The sequence below is a fragment of the Elaeis guineensis genome, chromosome 4 (genome assembly GCF_000442705.2).
Source record: "Elaeis guineensis isolate ETL-2024a chromosome 4, EG11, whole genome shotgun sequence".
Classification (NCBI taxonomy): domain Eukaryota; kingdom Viridiplantae; phylum Streptophyta; class Magnoliopsida; order Arecales; family Arecaceae; genus Elaeis; species Elaeis guineensis.
This window is the reverse complement of record NC_025996.2, coordinates 66,745,473-66,770,963: the sequence shown is the minus strand read 5'-3', so window position 1 is coordinate 66,770,963 and position 25,491 is coordinate 66,745,473. Positions and strand designations below refer to the sequence as shown.

The 25,491-nt window shown below is 35.1% G+C and overlaps 1 protein-coding gene across 1 annotated transcript in view; it reads right to left on the bottom strand.

Annotated features, from left to right (window-relative positions):
- LOC105034571 (uncharacterized) overlaps window positions 1–13,550 on the bottom strand; it is a 41,619-nt gene extending 28,069 nt beyond the window's left edge. Inside the window, 9 exon segments of the mRNA XM_073256620.1 lie at window positions 501–1,094; window positions 10,409–10,621; window positions 11,843–11,905; window positions 12,026–12,097; window positions 12,183–12,570; window positions 13,046–13,207; window positions 13,209–13,305; window positions 13,308–13,334; window positions 13,337–13,550. Coding sequence (XP_073112721.1) covers window positions 501–1,094; window positions 10,409–10,621; window positions 11,843–11,905; window positions 12,026–12,097; window positions 12,183–12,570; window positions 13,046–13,207; window positions 13,209–13,305; window positions 13,308–13,334; window positions 13,337–13,415 — 1,695 coding nt within the window. The 5' untranslated portion in view covers window positions 13,416–13,550.
- Between the last annotated feature and the right edge of the window lie 11,941 nt (window positions 13,551–25,491).

Genomic DNA, 25,491 nt, shown 5'->3' with positions numbered 1-25,491 from the left:
TTGCAGAAACAATCAAAAAGAGAGTCAAAAAAAAAAAAGGTTAGCTAAGACTGGAACATATTTTGGACCAGTGGCTGTGTTTAAATATAAAAAGACTTCAAAAGGAAAAGATGTTGCAGATCCTAATCTGAATCTACTAGACCATGTGTATTGAGCAACATAAACTCCCCTCGTTCTTTCAAGTTCCATGATAAGATTCATATTTCTCTAAAGCCACAAAGTGACCAAACAAATCGTACATTGCAGATGGTTCTAATATAGAACAACATTCCAATAACTTTCTGTGACTAGGTCTTGCAAATTGTTTAAAGCAACACTGGATCAATGGATGAATAGATGGATGAATGTAAAAAAGGAGATTTTATGTTAGAATAATCAGCATCCTTACTAGCTGCTAGGCAAAACTAGATGAAGCAAAGGGCTCACATACTGTTTAAGCACCATGTAATGGAAGAATAAGCATAAACCATTATGATAATAGAAAGTAAATGGCCAATAACCTTCAATCTTTTCAGTATCCTTTGTTCCCTCCTGGTGCCAACCAAAGTTGATGTGAGGCAAGGATACCTCTGTACTGCTTTCAGCTTAGACAAAATAGATGAAACTGAATGATGTTTTTCTGATTGACGACCATTTAATCTGGGTGCTATCACAGAATTGCCATGCTTTGGATCATCACCTGTGCTTGGAATATCTTGATTCTCAGTTTCTGTTCCATGTTTAATTACCTGGGAATTCATGGTACATCCAGAACAGATGGTAGGTGGTTCTGAAACAAGTGATCTACCATCTGTTTTCTCTGAGTGCAAAAACTCATCAGTGGAGTAAGTATCTTTAAATTGGACAATTGCAGATGATTCAGCATATGGAAAAGAATCCCCTGTTTGATTAGAAATCTCAGGCTTATGAGGAAGTGCTTCACAGTTGCCAGGATCAACAATAGCTGAACAGCGAGGATAATTTCTGAATGTCCAAATGCGATAAAGTGGTGTTCTATCTCGAATCTCGGCCTCCCAAGGCATTTTAAACCTTCCACGCATAGCATTAACTCGGTTATATAATTTCTTAGCATTGAACCCAAGTCGTTTGCAAATCTGGGTGTACCAAAAGATTTGAAGCATATTTTAGAAAACTTCAGCGATTCAAAAAGCAACAAGCATGCAAGTCAACTTGTATGGTTACTTGCTTCAGTGAACAAGCCAATCAATAAGCATAATTTCTATATTGATGAGCAAGATATTTCCAAGAAAAATAACTACTGTTGCAATAAGGAAATAGACAATTATTATTTAGATAAATGCACTACTATATATAAAAAATAAAAATAACAGAGTTGGATATGATTAAGATTAGAACATTCAAAATCCTTCAGTTAGTATAGCTTCACATTTGTGAAAGAACCCATCATTCCATTCCTACACAACTAGGGTATACAATTACATGAAGTGAAAGGACTAAATTTTATTAAAACCTCATTAAAGGAATATCTGCTAATACACCCTGCAGAATCTGCAAACTATTTACTAAAAAGAGATGCTAGCATACAAGCTAATTTTTGAACTCCTGATAAAAGCCATCAGAAATACCAGCAACAACAGTTTCCTCTATGACGGCAAGTCTGCAACCATCCCTCAAACATGAGGAGCAAGCTTTTACACAATTTCATTGTCTCCAGATTTTGAGAGTAACAATTTCTTTCTGTGACTTCCAAATGAAGGGGATCCAAAAGATTATGATATAATATGAGTAGGAAAAGGATATAAAATATAAAGGTCAATGTATTACAAAGTGAATAGTGGGGGCATAGAGTGGCCGGGGTGTTTCATTGCAGATATTGAATAGAAGGCGCTACAGACTATTAAAATATTTTTATTTCTTTTCTTACTAAATATCAAAAATTAATACTTTACATCAACTTCATGCAAAAAAAGGAAAAAATATCAAGGACAAAGATATAAAACATCACAAAGCTCGCATCATAAGTTATATAAAATAAGTTATACAATCATATATAAACATGCATTATTCTCCATAGACCACGCACATCACATGCCCTGAAGACAATCACTAACTAACAAATTAGTAAGCTTGGGCCAAGCCCTTTGTCTAATGGCCATTTCCCATCCAAATGACCTAGTAGCTCATATGTGTAAGGAAATCTCCCTTGAAATTTCATCTTGCATATTTTGATCATTAAGACAGAATTTCAAAATGCACTCAATCAACCATTTCCATAAATCATTTTCAATTTTATTCTTATTGGCATAGAAGAATAGGGTTTCAAGAAGTAGCCTGGCCTATGAAATGGTCCTATAAGTTTCGCATGCCATCTCAAATTAATAATTTGCCCAAATTAGAAAGTATTTCTCATCTTCATTCATATGTAAGGCCATCTCCTTCTTAGCATTCATCAAATCACCCTATATATAACTCATGGCCATGCCTAAGCATTTCTACCAAGGGCTCCCACAATTCTAAAGCAAATGACATATTATTCCAAAATTTAAACCTCAGAAATATGCCTTGAATCTTCTTTCCTTGATCTTTGTTACACCATTTAGAAGTCTCCCAATCACTAACTCCATCCTCTTACTCATCATACTCTACCAGCTCAAAAGAAGAAAGCAAATTGAATCTTTCCTGGTCTCACCAAATCCCTTTTATCCGTGAACTTTTTCATCAGATGAAGGCTTAAGGTATGCCCATATAAACTTGCTTTGGCACATAGTGCTTGACATAACCCAAAAGTGTAACGGCTGTTATGACAGCTTTTTACCTGCTATATCATGCAGTATAGACCAAAATGCTATACAAGGCAATGATAGCCATAACATAGAAGTTTAGGTCCAAAACTTGTAGATTGGCCAGTATGGCCGATTTTTAAATCAATGATAAAGGCATAAGGGTGATGATTAAATACAATCTTTTAGCCAAAGAATTGTATTTGCATATCCTCACCAATTATCCTGATTCTACAATCCCAAGCATGAGATGCTAATGACTTTCCATTCGCCAACCCAAGTAGAAAAGCCTCACTACTTTCAATCAATAAAAGAACATAATAACTTTCTCCCATACCATTACACCCAATAATCAGTCTCCTCAAATACATACCTAATGGTTAATATAAATCAAACATTAGAAATCAGATCTAAAAAAAGTGCTGATCAGATTCTTTAGATAAACCTCAAGAACGAAGGACAGAGGAAAGATTTTTCCAAATCCATGATCATAGGTTCAACTCCTTAAGCTCCTAAGTGACTAAATCGCTCCTGAGTGCCTAAATCAAATCACAAAACTCACAACACAAGAAATTGGAAAATAAAAATAAAATAGATGGAAACTTTATCAAGTTTTCTTCAATTTCTTTAGGACAAACATACTCCTACACACACACACATATGCATACATATGTATATGTATTCCTGTGCATGTATATGTTTGCATGTATGTATGTGTGCGTGTATATGTTTGCATGTATGTATGTGTGTGTGTGTGTGTGTATGTATATAGACTAATACAATGCACCTACCAGATAAAACCAAGCATAGACCTTGTCAAGTGAAAACGGAAAAACATCCTTAATCTCGTAACCATGTTATCACACTTCCATCTTGACATGGCCCAAACAAGCCAGTTGCTTATTCACCTAGTACATTTAAAAGTTGTGCCTCCTCAAGGATACCTAAGTCACAAATAATATATAGCTGAAATGGATTCTAGGGTCTTAAATTATGGCTCTAAAAAGTTATAGCTGTAACTAACTAACTATATCCAAAAAAAATAACTCTATAATCCTCAAGATTTCAACATCTTATAGACTATTAATATCACAAATCATAGTTCTAAACCCCACCAGAACAGGCTAGTACCACTGGTTACCATATTGTTCCAGCTAGAAAATGTCACCAAGATGCCCCCCCAAGTCATCAACATGCTTAAAAACAGGGTGAACCAGACAAGGTCAGCCAATAGCACTTCGTACCAACTAGAATAGCCTGATTCGGCCAGTACAATTCACAGATCATGCATCCCCGCTGCAACAAGTTGATACCTCCTAGTACCATGATTAATTTGAGCGGTTCAAAGTGCATCCTAATAGGAAACATTTTTTTTTAGGAGAGGGTCAGCAAGGGCCATGCAAGGTGTCCCTCCCCAAGGTTTTAAATCCCGTGAGACGGGACTGTCCCGATCTTTCCATGGAATGGGACACGCCGCAGTCTCGTCCCGACACTTGGGACAGAGGATGTCCCAAGACGTCCTGATTGGGAGCTTGGGATGCTAGCAGGACGATCTTGTCCCAACACATGGGAAGGTACCTTATCTCAATGTCCCGCTAGATATCCCGTTGGAACCTGAATCTTTGTCCCTCCCCCCTTTTAGCTAGCCTATGAAAGGCTCTGCCTCTCTTTTTGGTTAAATCATGAGAAATGGAGAGAGAAAGAGCGAGGGAAGCAAGAGGAGAAAGGGAGTACAGCGAGGATCATGGCGGGAAGCCCTTGCCGGCAACATGGAAGACAGGGCCATCATATCTTTTGAGGGCCTTCTTCCTTCCTCTTTTGAAGCCCAAAAATTGGCACAAACCAGGAGAATTAGAGTAAGTCATGCCAAATTTTTCCTATTTTACTTGAATTTCATATATGTTGGAGGATTCGACAGCACCCTACAACACTGTGATTTTTGTTTTATATTTCTTTTATGAATTATTAATATTTTTATTAGAAAATTAATAAAGAAAAAGATGAATGAAACTTGGCAATGAAAAATTGTAGCATTCTTAATTTGTTGAGTGCATGTGATACAGTATTTGGTTGTTCAAATAAGACAATCCAGAGGTGCACTTGGAAGCCCCAAGCCTAAGCTCGAAATTGTGATCAATTTTAACATCCCATCAAAATAGCAACCAATCAGCCACTGAAAAATATATGTAGAATTAGGGATGCCTACAAAGCCCTCAAAGAAATCTATTTTTTAACATATTTATATCTTATGAATAATTTTTTCATTAAACAACTAAAAATGCAGAAATTCTGAAAAAAATATAAAAATTACAATATAACATCCATAACAGAAATGCACTTACAAAAGTGTCGTCAAGCATGATAAATGAATTTTCCTGATTTTTAAACTCTTTTTAAGGAAGATTTTATTTAAAAATTGAAAATTGATTAAAGTGCATAGGGAGCATTAACTGCTTTGTCAAAAGAAATAATGAGCTCTTCCTTTCATAAAATATTTGATGTTTCCTCTGTATTTTTCCATCATTTATTTGCACTCAGCTACACTTAGGGCCTGTTTGGGTGTCTAGGATTTATAACCGTAGCATAAAATTCATAATGAGGTGTGGATTTTGATCATATAGGATTATACATTAAATCCTATTGGAAAAAAAAGATCATGTAAATAACCCTATCCCATATTTGGATAATAAATTAGGATTTCCTTGCCCTTTTTCTTCTTCCCCCTTCTCTCTCTACCTCTTGTTTTGCCCTTTTGAATATTTCCAGCAAGTAGGTAGATAACTCAATTTGACATAGTTTTAAGTAATAAAATTATTGCATGGGTTATATGGGAGAAATATATGAGCTGAAAATAAAATTTAATTTGCTAATTAAATTTAATCTTTTAGCTACTCTACACAATGGACTCTGATGAAAAACAATGGCATGAACTAAATCAGACATTACAAATAGGTGTCAATGATAATAAAATAAAATAAACAAAAAGCAACTAGATTTTAGTTTGCTCTACTACCAATTGAGATTTAGCCCTCACTAGGACCCAATTTTAAGATGTAGGTAGTAGAGTCAAAACAAGTGAAATTTTTAAGCCTTGAAGTAATTTTGGTCTGAGTACGAGCAACTTGCCAACAACCTTAAGTCGGGCTGACTAGAAGTCTAGTTGATGTAAAGTTAGTTGAAGCATAAATATATAACCTTAGTCCTTTATATTTAAAAAATGGAGGCCCAATTGAGCCCATTGAGAGCACATCAGAAAACTCTTCAGCTAGTTCCAAAGTACTATTACCAATAAATTTCGGACTTTGGCCCTTGTCAACCACTGGATTTGGTAGATACCACTTGAATACATAACAAATGAAAAGGCCTAGAAATGAGAAGAGGCAAAGAGATAGGGAGGTTTTTGGGAAGAGAGTGGCTTAATTTGCTTACTCTCAAGTCTAAAAGCTAAGAAGAAATGAAATAAATATAACACCCAAAAGAGATGAAACTCAGGGAGAGTTCCATTAAAAGCATGACATCAAAGTGCAAGACAGATTAAATGATGATTCGATGTCGAATTAAAAAGTTTTATTCCAAATCAAGTGTTGAATGAAGTTCTATTCCAAATCTAACTGTAGAATATGAATTCTCACATGTTGCCCAACTCTGGTATAATAAAGCTCAAAGAACTTGGACAGGCAGATTAAACCTAATAAGATCAATTTGATGTTTTTGACTTCATGTTGCCTATGCGGCGGGGGGATCTTCGCCCCTGACTAGTCCTCTGGCATCAACCGCTCCATCATCATCTCCATCGTCACCCTCCTCTCCTTCCACTTCATCTCCATCAATGACCCCTATGCCATGAACTTCCGCTTCATCGGTGCCAACACCCTCCAGAAGCTCATCATCCTCACTGCCCTCTCCACCTGCGCCTGCCTCTGCTCCAGTGGCTCCCTAGACTAGGCCACCACCATCTTCACCCTCGTCAAGGGAATCCCCCTCCTCATCGCCATGTACAGCACCTTCTCTGCCTTGCTCATGGTCCAAATCGTTATTCTCTAGTGTATCATCCGGTACACCCTTTTCTCTCTCTTCGAGTATCACACCACCTACCTCCTCATTGCCGACCAGTTCCCCGACACCGCCACCTCTATCGTCTCCTTCCACATCGACTCCGATGTCATCTCCCTCAACGACGGCTGCAACCCCCTCCAGATCAACGCCGAGGTCAATGGTGACAGCAAGATCTACATCACTATCCACCGCTCCAATGCCTCCTGCCACTCTATCTCCATGGCAATTGAAGGTCAGAGGTGATGGTCGAGGTGAAGCACAATGATGGGGGTGGAGCGCGATGATGCGTGCGACAGTAGAGCTGTCAATTACAAAAAAAAAATACCTTCCAAGGTTATTTTCTTCCTATAGGATTGGCCACTTCCCACTAATCTATTATCCCATGGTTCAATCAACCAAACATTAGTCACGAATGAAAATAAAATTTTACCCATAGGATCTACTAATCCTATAGGATTCAACCCATTCCTATCCTTCCCAAACATGCTATTAATAGTTTTTTTCCTACTTGAACCAAGGTAATTATAAAAATGTTTTTCCTCCCTAAACTCTTCCACTTGAGCCTTTCAATTAGATTTTACCCAGGACAAGCGAGTGCTACCTGGCTTCTACTATCAAAACCCTTTTTTGGCTAGGTATGTTTCCAAAGGCTCATTTCACATTGCTATTTTTCTTGTTTTCTACTTTTAAAAACATAATCGCAAAAATTGACACAAAAATATATTTGGCGCTATTGTTTTATTTTATATTTTTCAAAAAAAATATTAATTCTAAAAAGTAAAATAGACACTTTCAATACTTTCAAACATGAGAAATTCATCTTTTAGTATCACTACCAACATCGCCGCCACCATATTGTCATCTCCACCAACACTACCACTATCATTGATGCCACCGCCTCCACCACAATGCCGTTGTCACCACCCCCTGCCACCGCTGCCACCTCTGCCTCCGCCGCCATCCCCCACCCCAACTCCACCATTGCCTCCATCACCATCATCACCATGTTCGTATTTTTAAAAGCAATTGGCTATATCCAACATGTTTATGTTTTAAAAAAAATGATAAAAAACAGAATTTCTATTTTCTTATTTTTGAAATAGTAAAATGTGAATGATGTCAAACAACACCTCAACTTTTTTATGTTCTTTTGTTTCTCAATTTGTCTCCCTTAAGAAAGAGAATAAGATCAATTATAGTCAGTTATGGAGAAAAGCTCAGTACACAAATATGGTATGTCCTTTTGACCATGTCCTAAATCATTTCCCTGAGGTCTTCAATTGCAACTAACTATACATGTATTTAGCTCAATCCATGTCATAGACCGCCATCTAAAAGTACAATAATATCTTTAAGTGCCTCCATGATCACATCTTGAACGGAAAATGAATTCCAAACCCACTTCAAAAAAATATTTTTTAGCTAACATTCTAACTTTGAAAGGCAATTTTCTATGTACACATACCTAGTGCAAATACCATTATGGTAATAAATAAATTTGAGCTTCTTTGCATATAACCCTTCTAGACTACTTGTATATAAAGATTTCTCTTCTATACATCCATATTAACATTTGTCTTATCCTAAAAATTACCCAAAGGGATCCCAAGCTAACTTTTCATTTGCTATAATCAAGGATTTAAATACTGGTACCAACCCCATGCCGGCTGCCGGTCAGTACCGTACCATACCATACCGACCTATATCGATAATAAAAAATCAAAAAAAAATCCATCCAACAGCCAAAAAAAAAAAGAAAAAAAAAGCCATACTGCACCGCACCGGTCCATACCGTGCGGTTCGGTCCGGTTTAGGCCATTTTTCAAAAAATTGGCCTAAACCGAACCGGTTTCCCACCGGTACGGTACGGTATGGGGTGTACCGACCGGTTTGGGCCGGTACAGAATACCATGGCTATAATAGAATATTTATCATGTTTTCTCATTTAGCTTCTCATCGACCCTTTAGAGCTTCTATCCAGTAAGTCCCTTATACATCTTTACATTGGCCATTGTAACTGCATAAAATCAATTATTTCCATTCATTCTTCAAATCCTTTCACGAAAATCATGAGGGGCTTTGCACATTACTAGCACAAAAACAGTAAGGCAGTGCTTTTACAAGCATTTGCTTATCCATTTTCATCATGAGATAGCACTTGGATACAAGAACACCAAATCAGGCTTAACTTATAATCAATATAAAAGTGATAAAATTTTTAACTGTGATCTGTCATCAAGGTACAGAAATCTTTCACCTACAAGAACCCTTGAGTCCATGACCAACTGCTATATATTGTATTTGGCATTTATGATTTCTAAATGCAAAATGAAGCCACTAGAGTATGGCCCTCATTCTCCAAAAACCAGAGTGGGCAAATACCATACAAAGTTTAAAGACCATTACGTGGTACTCTTTTCCTGCAGAGGTTGCCTCCAACATTTCTCTCCCAAATTCATTTCAATACTAACTTGGCATCTTTTTAGAGTATGACTAATGGGAAAGACAGACCATTCTGCTAAAGAAAAAACTGCCAAATTCCTTATATAGCCTACCCAATTTTCTAATGGAGCATGCAAACAATATTTAGACACATCATTTATAAAAAAATGGAGTCTTCTAGTTCCTCATCTTAAACAACAATTTCTTAGTTATATACTCAAGCAGATAAACTTCAAGTGTTCACTTATTATTCATTTATTTAGAAGTACTTGTTTAGTTCTATATGACTGCTTTTACTCATAGCATGAAACTACCGAAGATTGTTAATAGCACTATACCTTGTACTACACCAGGAAAAGAGGGAGGAGTAAAATAAGTGAAGGGTTGCATTAAATACTTCAGCTCCAATCTTCTTCGGAAACAAGTTATTGCAAGGTATACAAGTATTGTACATGAGAAATTTACTGAACAGGCCTAAGGTAAGTATGAGAGTAGTATTAATTAGGCCTAAGGTAACATACTTCTCAAGGTTCGCCATCTCAGTACTGGCCCCATTCCAGTACCAACCTATTACTATATCGGTAAGGAGATGGTTCGGCATACTGAGTGTCAATGTGCCCCGTGTACCGCATTCTGTACTGAATTAGTATGGTACAGTATACCCCGTATAGTCCAATTCGGTCTAGTACGGCAAACCTTGATACTTCTTGATCAATAACTAGAGGCATTATGACTTTTTGAAAAGGTATCAATCAGTCCAATTAGATATTAAAAATTCAAGCTGTAATAGAACCGCATATTATATATCTTGGAAAAACAACCAAACATCAAATGAAAACAACCAAACATAATCACGACATAAGAAATATAACAGCAATTGAATACAGTATGACCACCAAATTTTGTCCCTAAATTGAGTATGTACGTCCAAATTTATGCAAATTCATTATTTTGATACTCTATAATTATATGTATCCCATCGTCCGATAAAATGGGTTTCTGTGCCCATTAAATTTTATGGGTCAATCTGTACAAGACTGGAATGCAAGTCAGACCAAGGAATCAAAAATAAGCAACTACAGTAACCATTTCAACTTCAGCACAGAAACTGAAAACCAGAACTTCACAAAATACTTAATAGGGCATTGCAAAGAGAGGTTGATAGATACCTCAGCAATGGTTATTCCTTTCTGTCCTTCAGCATCCACCATATCATATATACAATGTTCTAGGGGAAGCTCCACAAATTGATCAGTAATCTGGCCTCTTTTTCCATGTTTAACCAAGTGTTCAGAGTCAAAACTATCATATCCACTCATGCTTATTTTTGGCTGAAAATCTTTAGGATCAAATGTCTTCAATAAGCGTACACAGCTGACAACCTGCAAATAGTTTAAAGCAAGAACTGACAGATATTCAAGAAAAAAAAGGACAGACAGATATTTAATGGTTGTGAATGAAAAGGAGAAGGTGTTGAGGAACAAATAATGCAATAGAACCCAAAGTCAAGCACCAGGTATGTATGCAGAAGTTATAGCCAAAACATTACCAATAAGCCTCATGCCACACATCTGATTTTGGATTGCGTTCTGATACTTGTTTGAATAACTTCTACCATTCTCACAAAATAAGGTTAAAATTCACCCATAATACAGGTTCAAGCAACTCCCTACTCAGACCAGATCAGGTGCTTGCTGCTTTTAAACTCATCACATCACTCACATATCCAGCATTAAATACTTCTGTTCCTCAATTAAAAGATTCTATAAAATATTCTGGCCTAATTATGAACTTCCGAAACTTAAAATTTTATTAAAGGATCGCAATAACCGTAAGACATCTCAAAAGCAAAATTATACTCATAAATGTCCCTTTTTGTTTGGTAACATCCTCATCTATTACCCCAATCTTCTTCATATAGAGCCAAGAAAACTTAAACATTTACTTGGAAATCTCTTTGTCAACAATTATCAGTAGAATCTCAACCTCGTAAATATTTATGCTTGTATTGTATATAATGAGCTGATTCAATCATTTGATCAATAACTCTTATCCTCTAAAAGTGTTTCGCAGTGATCATAATGCACTAGAACCAAAAAAAAAACAGTTATATAGATTTTAAACTAGCCTCCTTTTACATCAATCAAGAATTTAAACTACTATAAGACAAATATTCATCAATAGTTCAGGTGGAGTCCAGGTTAATAATGATGAAGAAAAGAACTTCCCTCACACAAGAACTTTAATTTTTATTCTTAAACTGATCATGTAAGCAAAATGATCCGATCAAATGAAGGTATGGTAACATAGTCAGGCCATAATAAAATTTCGTAGCTCCAGAGAATATAGTTTAGTATCCAAAGGAGTACACAGTAGAACAGCTATGCTTTTTGGTGTTCAGTTTTGAATTTCCATCTCCATTCTCCTCCCCCCCCCCCCCCCCCTCCCCACAACCAAAAACCCCTCCTCTTAATTTATACCTATTAATTTATGTAACCTTGACAGCTAAGGCACTACAGAAAACAAAAACTTTTTTATAGCAACCAGGGGAGCTAACTAAGAGTAAACAAGCATAACCTATCATTACAATTTGTAGAACGTACCCTGTTGTTAACTTTTGCTTGAAATTCTTCAACAAGGTGAGCATCTTTCAATCTGTTCAATATCTGTTAGTGCATTGCATGACAAACATAAGCGAAAATAAGTTTGAAACATCAAGAATGAAACTAAGACAAATTCAACATATACATAGATGTAAATTATCTGCCTAGAATAAAATAACTTACACTTCTCCATGCCCTATGCCCAGGACTTTTCCTATAACCAAGAGCCAATTTGATATCTGATGCAACAAGAACCTAAAATAAACCAACATCACATCTATTCAGTGTTAGTAAGCATATGTTTGAAATTTAATAGACATATACTACAATTATAGTTGACCTTCCCACTTGCTTCTTCCAGTTTATCACAAATAGCTTTCATTTCTGGTAGATAGTCTTTTATGGATACGTCATCATTCACACTGTCCCCAGGAGTTCCATCTGCATTATCGAGACTTCCTAAAATACCTGGCTTTGTAATCACAATTTTTTGTTGAGAATTTGAATTCAAATTTCTTGCATAACGATATAAGTGTAGTAGATTGGTAGTCACATGTTGCGTGTTTTTTGGCCCACTTTCTCCCTCATCTGCTAATTCTTTTGCCCTCAACATGGTTGATTGCCGAATAATCAGCTGCTGATATTCCAGGTTTCTCACAACATAAAAGAAATTATTCCCTTTAATCCCAAATTCTTTAGCAAGTTCAGTCTGAGTAACACCATTAGTCCTGCGGAGTTTAAAATACATTAATGAGGACGTATCATAGCCAAAAGTAAATAAAGCAAGAAGCTTATGTCTCTCTTACGAGTGAAACCACGTAGATGACACAGCAGGAGTCAAATAACAGCAAAAAGAAAACATGTAGCAATTTCTAAAGATCCTTGCAGTAGCCATAAACATAAGAAACCAGATATTCTAATGCAATGAAAATCTCTCTCTCTCTCTCTATGATTTCAAAGCATCAATTGGGATCTTGAAAGGATTATTTCCTGCATTTTGGAGGGAAAAGGAAGCATTTTGTAGAATGAGAATGGAATATCTATTAGGGTTTATGCTACCTTAGAGTCTTGCAGAACGATCGGCACAACCATCGTTCAAAATCAACTGTACCCACATAACTCACAAAAGATAAATTTTAAAACAAAAATAAGATTATTACTGCCGTTCACCTCAATAAGAAGAAATTAAGAAACAAAAGAAACCTGGCAGCCGCAAGCCGTTCGAGTGTGGTCCTCTGAATCTGAGAAATTTCATGATTTGCAGCTTTGAGATCATAGATCCCCAAGAAGTTATCCCTGAGGTGCTCCTCCGCAACTATCTTTATTCTCAGCTTCTCGGCTTCCTCAAGGACTGGATGGAAGGGTCTGGGAGCCAATAAAAGAGCCATCGGCTTCAAAGCGAAGCCCAGGGTGGGCGAGGAGGCGAGCCCAGATGACCTTCTTCACGGGCTCGCAAGGATGGAGCCGGCGGCGGAGAGGGAGTCCCGCAAACTGGCCACAACTCAGGGAGGTGGATGCCGGCCGCGGCGCAGGCGCAAATCTCCTCCAAAGCCGAACAGATGATGGAATCCATGGAGATGAGAGCATGAGAGAGGGTTGGGAGCGAGGGGGAAGGGGGTTTAGGGTTTGAGCGTCGGTTTCCCAGAAGGTCGCCAGATGGGGGTTGCGGTCATGACGACGATTGTCGAGTATGGCGCGGGTTTCCGTGATTTGAGGAGAGGGAGGGAGGACATGGGAGAGTCAAGGACCACGTCCGGCCGCTCTAGGGGTGGAAGCCTGGAAGGCCTCAGGCCGGCACGGCCGCTCTGAGTCGGGTGTTTGGGTCGGCCTTGGGCCTAAAATAGAATGTGAATAAATTCCAGGCAAGGCTCGTACTAAGGCCTGATTCTGGCCCGGAATCCGATCCCATCTATTCATTAATAAGATCTTCCGCCAAAGCATCCCGAAGAATTGTTTACCAAACTAACGATTTGTAAAATTTTTTTATAAAAATGATGCATTTTTAATTTTTTTATCAAATAATATAATAGATAAAAATATTATTAAAAATATATAAAAAAAACTATTCTAAATGTGCTTCTCAACATCCAACCTCCAATCTAACATACTGCTTATATGGATCCAAAAAAAAAAAAACAGAAGCGCTATTCCAAATGATGCTTTAGCGTACACCAACTCCTCCAACTCATTATTTGGACAACAAAGATTATTAAGATATAGGATGTGGAGGAAGAGCTTATTGATTGTCGGGCTTACTTATGGGTTGAAGCTGCGGATGTTATGTGCCTGGATCATCAGAAGTGGAGTGAGTGGTCTTGAAGGATGGCAAATAGTCGGAAAATGATGCAAATTACTAAGAGATTAGATCGAGATAAGCTCCACATGTGAAGAGTTGCTAGAGCAATCCCATGGATGGCAATTTATGGGCTTTATAAATGTGGCAGTTTTGTCAGAAGATAGCCAAAGGTCGTGGTGGTTAAGGACAGATGGTGAGAGGTAAGGGAATATGGCAAGTTTTAGAGGATTTGGAGATGCTTGGTACAAACATAGGTAAAAAATCATAAATACCTGGTGAATATTTTTTTGTTGAAGTATTTCCCCTCAACTGACACCTTAATGTGACATATTTCTCCTATATATAGCCACATGAATATTTAATCCTTCTGACCATGGAGCTAACTTGTGTAAGCTTGTTGCTTACTATTTTAAGGGATGTAATTGAATTACTCGACATATTATATTTTTTATATTTTGATTTATATAGCTCCCCCAACCTTCTAGACACACCTGAAGATCTATATCCATGCCCAAAAATTTCATAGCATTCTAACACTTGAAATTAATAAACAGTATATCTAAACTAATCTCTGATAAAAAATAATTAATAATATAAATAGAATAAAAATATCAAGTAAATAATATAACCATTTACACATCTACAAAAAGGAATCCAATATTACTACAAGTCTAAAAAATACTATCTAAGTACCACAAAGGCATGGCGCTGTCCATGGTCGCTTAAACCTTCTCAGAAAGATCTTCAACAGTTGCTCCTCCTCTTTGTGTCACATGTGATGGCCCCTCTCCTATATCAATGGACGTCTCGCAGTCATACATATGAGAAATAACATGTACTACTTGTCCATGACCTCTACCATGCCTCCATACTCCATCTTGATGTATCGAAATATCTGTCAGCTGAGTGACCCTCTCAATTCCTCATCTGGATCTAAGGATGGGCCTGTAATAAAAAAAAAGTCATACTAATAGGGATTGGATTAATCTCCAACTGCTCAGACCACTCAGATGAAGATTCATGATGCCAGCTGGGATCCAGTGCTACCATCTAAGGCACGTAAGAAGATGAAGATTGGCATTTGTGGATCATAAGTGGTGGCATATATAGAGCATGCGGCAATGACATTTGCAAAATATATAGTGATGGCATATCTGAAATATATGGTGACGGTGTATATCTCATATCTGGCACATTGGATGATACCAAGGTATGGTAATATGCTCATAGCCAATTGCCATTAATGTTCCTAAATATGATTTCTCTATTTTTCGCAGTATATTGATCCGCTCGTCTTTATCAGTCGTAGACAAAGTACGACGAGTGTCCAGCATAAGATTGAAAAATATTCAATCTACATAATAAAAATAAAATTAGTAATATATATATATAATATAATAATATATATATATATAAATGGAGGTATCTCAGAGATGTCTCCATCCTCCACGTGTCATCAATAATATTCACCACATATGTTAGGAAAAAAAAAAAAGCCTTTGGGGTCATACGACTAGAATTGGCTGCCTTAGGTGGGAAAAAAAGAGAAGAGGGAAGAAACCAAGACATAGACATCATTGTTGTCCCTGAGGCCCAATCAGAGACCCATCTACTTCATCTCCTAGAAGATAGCATCGGCCTCCAGTCCGGCCAACGCTCTCGAGTGTGCGGATGAGACAGACATGTATGCGAGTGCTCCTAGTACAGACAGGCATTTTGTACTGAGAGAAGCTCAAGAGATTGCTCCAGCTGCGTAAGCTCGTACTCTTAGCATCCTTCGATTTCCTTGTGCCCTCTCTAAGCTTCTCTTGGTGAGCCCCTTGACCCCATGCTGAAGTCTGATCCCATGGAAGTACTTGTTTACCTCCTCTCTCTCTCTCTCTCTGTTCTTTCGATTCGATTTGTCTCTATTAGGAACGCCCACTATAGGATTGGTTCTCCCTAAGACCTAGTCGGAGACCCGCCACTTCATCTCCCGGAAGATGGCATCAGCCTCCAATCTGATCGACGCTCCTGAGTGCGTAGACAAGACGGACATTCCATACAGTGAGTGCTTTCAGCACGGACGTTCCTGTAGCTATCCTCGAAATTATTCGAGATGGAATGAGGCATAACGCAAGAGAAAGAGAAAGAAAGTATTGGTCTTGCGTGATCTCACCGTGTACCGGAGATCTGAGGTGTTGGGAATGCTTGGGGCAGCCTCGGGAGAGGAATCGTAGGGTGAGTCACGGGATTCCACGACCGCAGAGGATCTGGATGGTGAGAATGCATATAAGAAAGATGAGAAGGACAAGGGATGGCCGTGGAGGATTGGGTGGTGAGGATGCGTGCGAGAAAGACGAGAAGGAGAAGGGAAAAGCACCTCTCATGCTGCTCGCGGACAAGGAGGAGAGAGGGTTCGAATCATCCTCCCCTCTTTAGGTTTTCTCTATTCCTTCGTTGAAGGAGGGGGAGGGGCAATGAATGGGCAAGCATGTCGCGGCCAAGGCTCTGCCCTTATTCTCTGCTACCGCGACTGAGCTAGCCCACGTTGCATACAAAGTATCCCTAGGAGACCCAATAGGGAATTACATGCTGTACAACTTAGATGCAACTATGCAATGCACGCATAGATATACCTATGTGTTTGGATTAATATCAGCTAGATTTTTCCTTTTCTTATGACTCACCACTATGTGAGTCTCATATAGTTTCATGCAGTGTATCATTCTATTCAATGTATAGGGCTCAAAAAATTATGGTTATCATATGATAGATAAACAAATGGGCTCGAAATAAGGAGGATTATCAAATATTATGGTGATTCCATTTTGTGCATATCGAAATTATTTTGCCACTTAGTACAGAAGTATTGATTTTAGTTCCAAGAATTATTATGATACATAGCTAAAATGTGATCCGGCAAGTTTGAAGGAATGTATCCGAAAGTCATTGACACACACATCACAAGCACCTATTTTCCTAAAAATAATATTTTTTATTTATTGAGTACTATTTCTTCAATTTCATATCAGACACAAAATATATTTTTTATTATTTTAATTATTTTTAAAATAGATATAGAAAAATATTAATAAATTTATGAAATAAAATATTTTTTAAAAGAAAAAAATAGCATCCCATGCATAGCACAGATTTTAAACTCGTACTTTATAGAACATAAAACAAAGATATAATAGAACTATATAAAATATTTTGTATTAGAGATGGGTTTACCACATTTGTATCGTCTCTCCCTATTTAGTATCCAAGTTTTAAATAATTTGACTTTCCCACCACTATACAGATAATCTGTTGATACCACATTATGTACTATCGATCATATAGAATGTCCTCAATAATTGACTTATCAAAATAATAAATTATTGACGATCATGCCATCTGTCGATATAGATGACATATGTATATCTCAAATAGTATTGGATCTGTCTCGTCGATCTATACCATGAAGAGCAAGTCCTGTATTGCATATCTGTGGTATCGACTGATATAGATCAAACTGTCTGAGTACATAGTTTGAAAAATATCTCTTTATGATATTAAAGCAAATAAGAGGCACTCGCGCATCCAAATATCCTACCCATCAATGCACATTTGTGGCAAACAGCCATAGCATCCATGTGTAAAGCTTCCAGATGAATTGATAAAAAAATAAATATATCTCCATTAATAATTATAAGTTGAATATTACTTCAAGAATTTTTAAAATATAGTCATAAATGTGAAATAAGTTACCATCTTTCAGTATCATTAAGTAGTCTAATGATCTCTATAAGCACATACGACATGAACGAACATATCCTTCATACGAAATAGAACATTCCACCTATACATGTTGTTATTATAATTTGACTGTAACCAACTGTAAAAGTAAAAATATGATGCTTATAATATGAACTTCTTTTACCTAAATCCCTATGGTGCATCTAAGGCGAATGGCATATCTTTTCCATCTCGTCGGTCTTATCTCTAAAAATCACCATCCCTCTGGACGAAAAATAGGGAGCCTCTCCCATGCCCATATCTAAAAATATCCGTAGATAAATCATGTAACTAAACTATATAAATAAATATAAATAAACTTTAAGAAAATGTGTATTTGTAGTAAAACTAAGTAAGAACCAATATCTGATTGTGTAGGCCTAGTGGCTTTCCACAAAGCCTGATACAAAAATGCAAGGACTGCACTCTCCAACTCATATAGGCCAACTGATGAAGATACTCCAACAGAAGTAAATACGTCAACTTCATTAGAGCCAATGATGTACAGGTAAAAGGAATCCTCCAAGCATATGTCAAATCTGGCCCCGAGTGTACTGTTGAACCATCTCATTGGAAGCATCATCTGATAACTGAAAGTCCACATAATAATCCGACAGCTATCTCATTCTAAGTCTACTCCCCTCAAAATCTTCAGTTGGAGGTGCAACCTCTAATAATCACTCGCAAAGTGACTACCACTGCGGTATAAAAAATACAAGATCATGATTAATAACTGGCAAACCATCGATGCATAAATCAGTTAGGATGCTGACATCCTATAATGTGATAGTAGTCTCCCCAAAAGATAAATGAAATGTATAAGTCTCTATGTGCTACCTCTCAATTAATACAGCAATCAGACCTACATCCATCTGTATCCATCCAATATGATGACGCCGTAAAAATCCAACTACTACAAAAACTGTAAGATGCTATCCGAAAAAGGTGGGGTGTGTGTCCAAAAAGATTTATCTGATTATCAACATCTGATCTGCTACATCTCCGAAAAAAATATCAAATAAAAGTAATATGAAAAAAGTAACATCATTAATATCAAATTAATCGGAGCTGCTTCAATAGAAAGTTAATCACCTTCCCTCGCATATAAGCTCTGATCTATACAATGCCTGTAAAGTTAGAACACTAGGATCCTTGGCCCTGGATTTAAAATGCAATAAGACATGATGGCTAAAATAATCTGCAAAACACATTCAAAAGAATATGGCATACAAAGATGGTAGGAAATTCTCAAAGAATAAGGCAACTCTGGACAACAACAGCTCCATAATCAATGGCACGAAATATATAAAATAATACACAACTCTGGATATACACTACACAATAGTTCAACTTTGGAAATACATAAAATAATACATAATTTTGGACATACACTATACAATAATTCAACTCTGAAAATATATAAAACAATACACAACTCTGGACATACACTACACAACAGTTCAACTCTGAAAATACATAAAATGATATACTACAGTTCAACTCTGAAAATACATAAAATAATACACAACTCTGAATATACACTACACACAGTTCAACTCTAAAAATACATAAAGCAATACATAACTCTAAAATACATAAAGCAATACACTCGGCATCTTTTAATTTCTTCTACTATTTGAAGTTGATGTGTGTTAAAGTAATTTAGGACAGTGACGACGATCATGATCCTATTCTTTACAAATATCACAATGATTCTTGTTTCTTATTTGCCTATTATCCATCTCATTTCGAAGTTTTGTTGACTTTGGCCTGTATTTCTGCTTAGATCTAAATGATTATAATCAAGAATATATGTGAATATATGTGTGCACCCCCAATAGTCTTCATATGGTAATGGATAAAATTCGTCACTCTAAGCATTCATGTATAAAGGAACCATGTATGCATCATCTACGAATCCACTAAAATACATAGCAATTTTTTGGCACACAGCTAAAATGTATGGGCAAGGATATTTATAGATGCTCTACTTTCCACAAGAACATTTTCTTTTACTTAAAGTCATGGTATAGAAATTTTTTTTACCTCTTAACCCTGCAGTTGCTCTTCTCATAAGCACTTCATATATGTCTTTTGGAGGTTGAACACTATTACTCTATATTGGTTAGCTTTAACTTGATCTTCAGCAATCTTAATTATAATATAAGGAATAAAAAAATTATTGAAATTCTCTTGCATATATCTTAAGGCTTGGCATATCTTGTATTAAAATATTTTATAAGATGATAAAATATCATTTGAAAATATGCTGTAATTGACATATTTCTAGCTCTTTGTAAGATACTATTAAAAATTTTTGATAAATTTGTAGTTAAAACATCATAGCGCATGCCGCCATCATGTGCCCATGTCCACTTTTCTGGCTCTAACTCAGACAGCCAACTCCAAACCTCTGCCTTCGCTATCCTAATCCTACCCATGATAAATTTGAGCTTTCGAACTTAATGAGCACTCCCTGCTTGCTATATAGCTCTTTTGAGCTATGCATTTTTAAAGTGAGTATTGAAATTACTACAGACATATCTTAAGTAATATCGATGATAGGTACGTGATAGACTCCATCCAATAGACTCATTTGTAATGATATTTAATATACCTGGATGTCTGTCAGAAATTAGATATATTCTATTTCTATCTTGTGTGACATACCTTTTGAGCCTTAAAAGAAACCAACTCCAACTAGCAGTTATTTTCTCGCCTACAATTGCATATGTTAAGGAACAAATTCCATTCCCCGTATCAATTTCTGTTACAATTAGCATCTTACTTTTAAACTTTTCATACAAATATGTGCCATCGATGCTGATCACAAGATGACAGTACCTAAAATCTTGGATGGATGGTTGGAAAGTCTAGAAAATATAATTTAAAATCCATACATCAAAAGTTTTCAGTTGGAAAAAATCTCATGAAATAACAGTGTCGGGGTTTGCATTTTGGAGTGTAGCCATATAATAGAGTAATTTTGCATAAAACGACTCCCATTCTCCATAAATATCAACTAATACCTTCTATTTTTCATATCATGCTTTCTTATATGACACTGTGTATTGAAATTGCTCATTAATAGTTGCCATAATAGCCTCAACTTTAACATCTAGATCTTTCTCAATAATATATCGGACTAATATACGAATCATCTTTCTACTAATATGTTTGTGGTCCCGACTCAACCCTTAAACAAATAAGTATGAGAATTATCATATCCTGTGATCTGAAAATAGCCATGCTTTTTTAACAATGCAGCACGAAGCCTCCATTTATAACCTTATTCATTATCTGATGATGCACATTATATGGACCACAACTTTGAATGTTACTGAATTACATTGTATGTCCGATGCTTTTCGAATGTGATAAAGATCAACAGTTCTTTTTAGTTTATCTTTACTCTCAAACATCAAACCTAAGAAAATTTAATCATCGAGAAGTTTCAAAACTGATAGTCAGAGTTCAATATTCAACCAACACTAACACTGTCACCATCAACTAAATTCAAGTTATTAAAAATTATGGGGGTTTAGGCAAACAAGATTTAGGTTCTCCTATGATCAGAGCTTGTTGTCCAGAAAGATAGCAATCTAAAAGAGAAAGTGAATTAGGTTCTTTAAAAATTTTAACCAAATCTAAAATTGAGACAAATATGTGCTTCAGTTTAGGCTAACTTAAGTGATTATGAGATGTATGTAATGAGTAGCAGTGAAATTAAAATTTGAGAGATGCAATATAAGTATTAAAACAATGTAAAGCAAGTAAGAAAAGCAAGAATGCAAAGCACAAGAAAGTAAACAAGATAAGGCACCACACAAATATAAAATAATTTATAGTGGTTTGGTGCAATCCTGCACCTACATCTACTCTCTAAAAGATTTTTGAAAATTTAACTATAATTCTCTTGATTACAGTGTGTTTGTTTTACTCAGGCTCACAAATAAATCCAATTAATTTTTAAGATTGCCAATCAAAATCTTACACCAATTATTTTTCAGACTTACAATCAACCTATTTGATTTTATGGACTCACCAGCCAAACCTACACTTGTTTAATTCTAGGCTTAGATAGGTCTAACCTTAAGTTTCTTTCTCTCAAAGAAATTTGTAAAGAAATCAAAATACAAAGATAAAAAATTTTAGCACAAAAATAAAAATAGAAATGAACTCTTTAAAGTGCTGAAAAGTGGCTGAGAATTTACTCTTTAGATACTTCAACTTCTCTTGAATGATGCTTGAGAGGATGTGAAAAAAGTTGGTGATGATTCTTCTTTGAAAGCTCTCAAAAGTATGCACTAATTTCTCTCTTTGCTTCTCTTTTCAATGGTATTCAATGTTCCTCACTCAAATTTATGATTTTCTCTTTTCAATCCATTTAGCTTCCTTTTTAAATTGATTTTCTAATTTTTAATAGATTTGAAAAAGGTTTAAGAATGAGTTTTGACCGTTGGAGAGCTTAGAGTAACCATTAGAAGTAAAAACTAGCTATTAAAAAGTATAGAAAACTAGCCATTATTGCTATCTCAGAAATGGAGTCGACTCGATTCTGCAGATGAGTAAGCTCGACAAACGAGTCGGCTCGCATTAAAAATTGAGCTGGCTTGATTTACAAGGATCTTGAAAATATAGTCTTCTATTCTATTGAGAGAGTTGGCTCGGATTGAAAGTGAGTCGACTCGAAGCTATACCAACTTTCTTCAAACGTGCCAAAGTCAACTCGAAATCTCTCGGAGTCAGCTCCAAAACTTTCAACAATATTTTTCTTCAAAATTTAGCCTCATAAACTTGAATTTCTTAGTCTCAATGCTTCCAAATGATATTTGCTTCTTCTAATTTTATTTATCTTTTTAATAAGCCATCTAAATTTGTGAGAACTTATTCTTTTAAGTACTTTGGCTTGGCTTCTAAAGAGGAATATCCTTAAGACAAATTTTTCATTTTGGACACTTGAAAAATTTTATATCTAATCTTGAAATAAATGATTAGAATCATAATTACTCAAAATTTGGTAATTATCAAAATCAATCATAGGATTAATAATTTTCTTCTTTTTGATGATAATAAAATTTTGAGTATATGCACAATAAACATATAATTTATTTCAATTGATTTTATGAATATGAATCATGAAATGATAACTAAACACTTATAGATATAAACTTAATGAATGCTTCAATTTATCTTAAATTCAGATTTCAAGCATTTTATACATGATATTCAAGAAGACACATATCCATAATATAGTCTCATTTTATATGATTATCTCAAGTAAAATAAATGAGCATTTCAAGTATTTCAAGCAAATAGTCAACTCAAGCATTTTAAGCATATGATCATTCAAGCATATACTCAACATAATTTCTTCCTTTTTGGCGGCATCAAAACATACAAGAAAAGGATTTAAGATAAATATCAAAATCAATTCAAATCAAACATACGCACATTCAATTTTCAAAATTTAATTTTAGTTCTCTTCCTTTCAAATCCAACTTGAGTTTAACTTTTAAATTCAGATCAAGACTTATCTTTTTTTCTCAAAAACATAAATACAAAAATACATTTCAATTTCAATTAAAAGTATTTGGACTTTAAAGATTTAATAGAGATAAATTTTTGAACAATATAGTCTTAAAATACTTCTCTCCTTTTTGATATTAAAGTAGATCATCTAAAAATATATCATAAGAGTTTGTCTCAAATAATATAATAAAATAATATAGCCATAAAAATTTAGATTTGAGATATAACATACTTTTCTTCTGCCAAAAGATAATATGATAGAATTTAAGGTATGAATAAGCTATTTGATACCAATTATGAGAGTCATGATATATTTGTGATAATATTTTTGAAAAATTTTTTGATACCAATTGAAAGAAGTTTGAATTTATTTTTTTAAAAAATAATCAATAAAAATAATCAATTTAATTTTTTTTGATACCAAATATTTTGAGATTCAATCCAAACAGCAATAATCTAATTTTTTTTAATTAATATAGATTTAAAAATATATCTCTCCTTTTTAAATAGAGTTGATGCATTAAAAGGTATCTCAAATTTAATTACAAATAGACTTTGAGCTTCAAAGATTGAGAGGATAAAGCTTTTCAGAGCAATGAATTTTCATAAGATAAGTTCAATTTTTTAAAAGTTATTTCATTCTTTTCTTGAATGAATGCTCATTAATAAATTTTTTTAAGATTCAAAATTTTTTTATACTAATTAATTATCAAAAATGATGATATGATCAAAATGTATAAGTATGAATAGTTATTCAAAATGAATCAAATAATCAAAACCACATGAATGCTCAAATAAATCATAAGAAAATAAAGTAAATTGTTTATCAGTGATCGCTCTTTTAAGATTAATAATGATTTCTTTAGTAAGTTCAAGATAGATTTCTCAAAAATCCAAAGAATCAAAAACAATAGAGTGCTAAAAGCATGCAAAGTATGAATATTTCTTGATAATATTTAAATAATATTTTTCTCTCTATTTTTCATAATAAATGCTAAAAAAATTATTTTTCTTAATTCTCCTCTTTTTTTTCAAAATATAATATTCATTTTAAAAATAAACTTTACAAGAATATATTTTTCTCCTTCTTAGTTTTATAAATAAAAAAATATTCAATCAAGCATAAGTATAAACATCCAACATATTGAATTTTCATAAAAGATCAAATTTTTATTGATTAGATAATATAAATATAGAATATAATAAAAATATGATACATACCAATGTATGAGAGCTAATTTCTATATAAATGATAAAAATAGATTGCTAGGGTTACTAAAGCTTTATGAAAGAATCCTAGTATCCTAAATAAGTATTGGTCAGAATATCCTAAGATGTAGATCCGACTGACTAGAAGGAGAGGGTGCCTGATATCTCCAGATGACTGATCTGATCAAAATATCCTCTCTTACTGAAGTAAGTGCTTGAATTAATTTGACTCCTCTCTGACCAAAGATAGAACATCCATCAACTCTCTCTTAGCTGTTATGCCTCTGATGGGTATCTCTGAATCTTTGCACAAACAAAGAAGTGATCTTAATGAAAACTCTCTCAACTAATGAATCTTCATCCAGTCTATCAAATAATCAATCTGAACCCTCTGGATGACTAGTCTGTGGAGGAGAAGCGTCTCTCATGTTGCTCTACTGGCTCCTCAATTTTGATACTATCATAATGGATTTGCTGTAGGAATTTCATCATTATTATCTACTGTAGCATGAGTGTTGGCACTGGTATCTTCAATAGCCTTAACATCATCTAATGCAATATGGATACTTTAAACGTCTGATTTTAAGTTTTCAATTTCAAACTTTATATTTTCATAGAATTCTCGAATTAGGTTCAGATAGCTCAAGAGATCCAAAGAACACAAAAATTTTCAGCCAATCTCTTGACTTTTTATCCAATTATAAATCCTTGTTTTTCCAAAACTCGGCTTGATCCTTCTTTTTGCATGAGAGAGCCATTTGGAGAAACCTTAGATTCTTGAATTTCTGATGAGACTTCCTCTTGCTTTGGATGAATTACTTTCGAGATGTCATTGGAGAACAAGAACCTC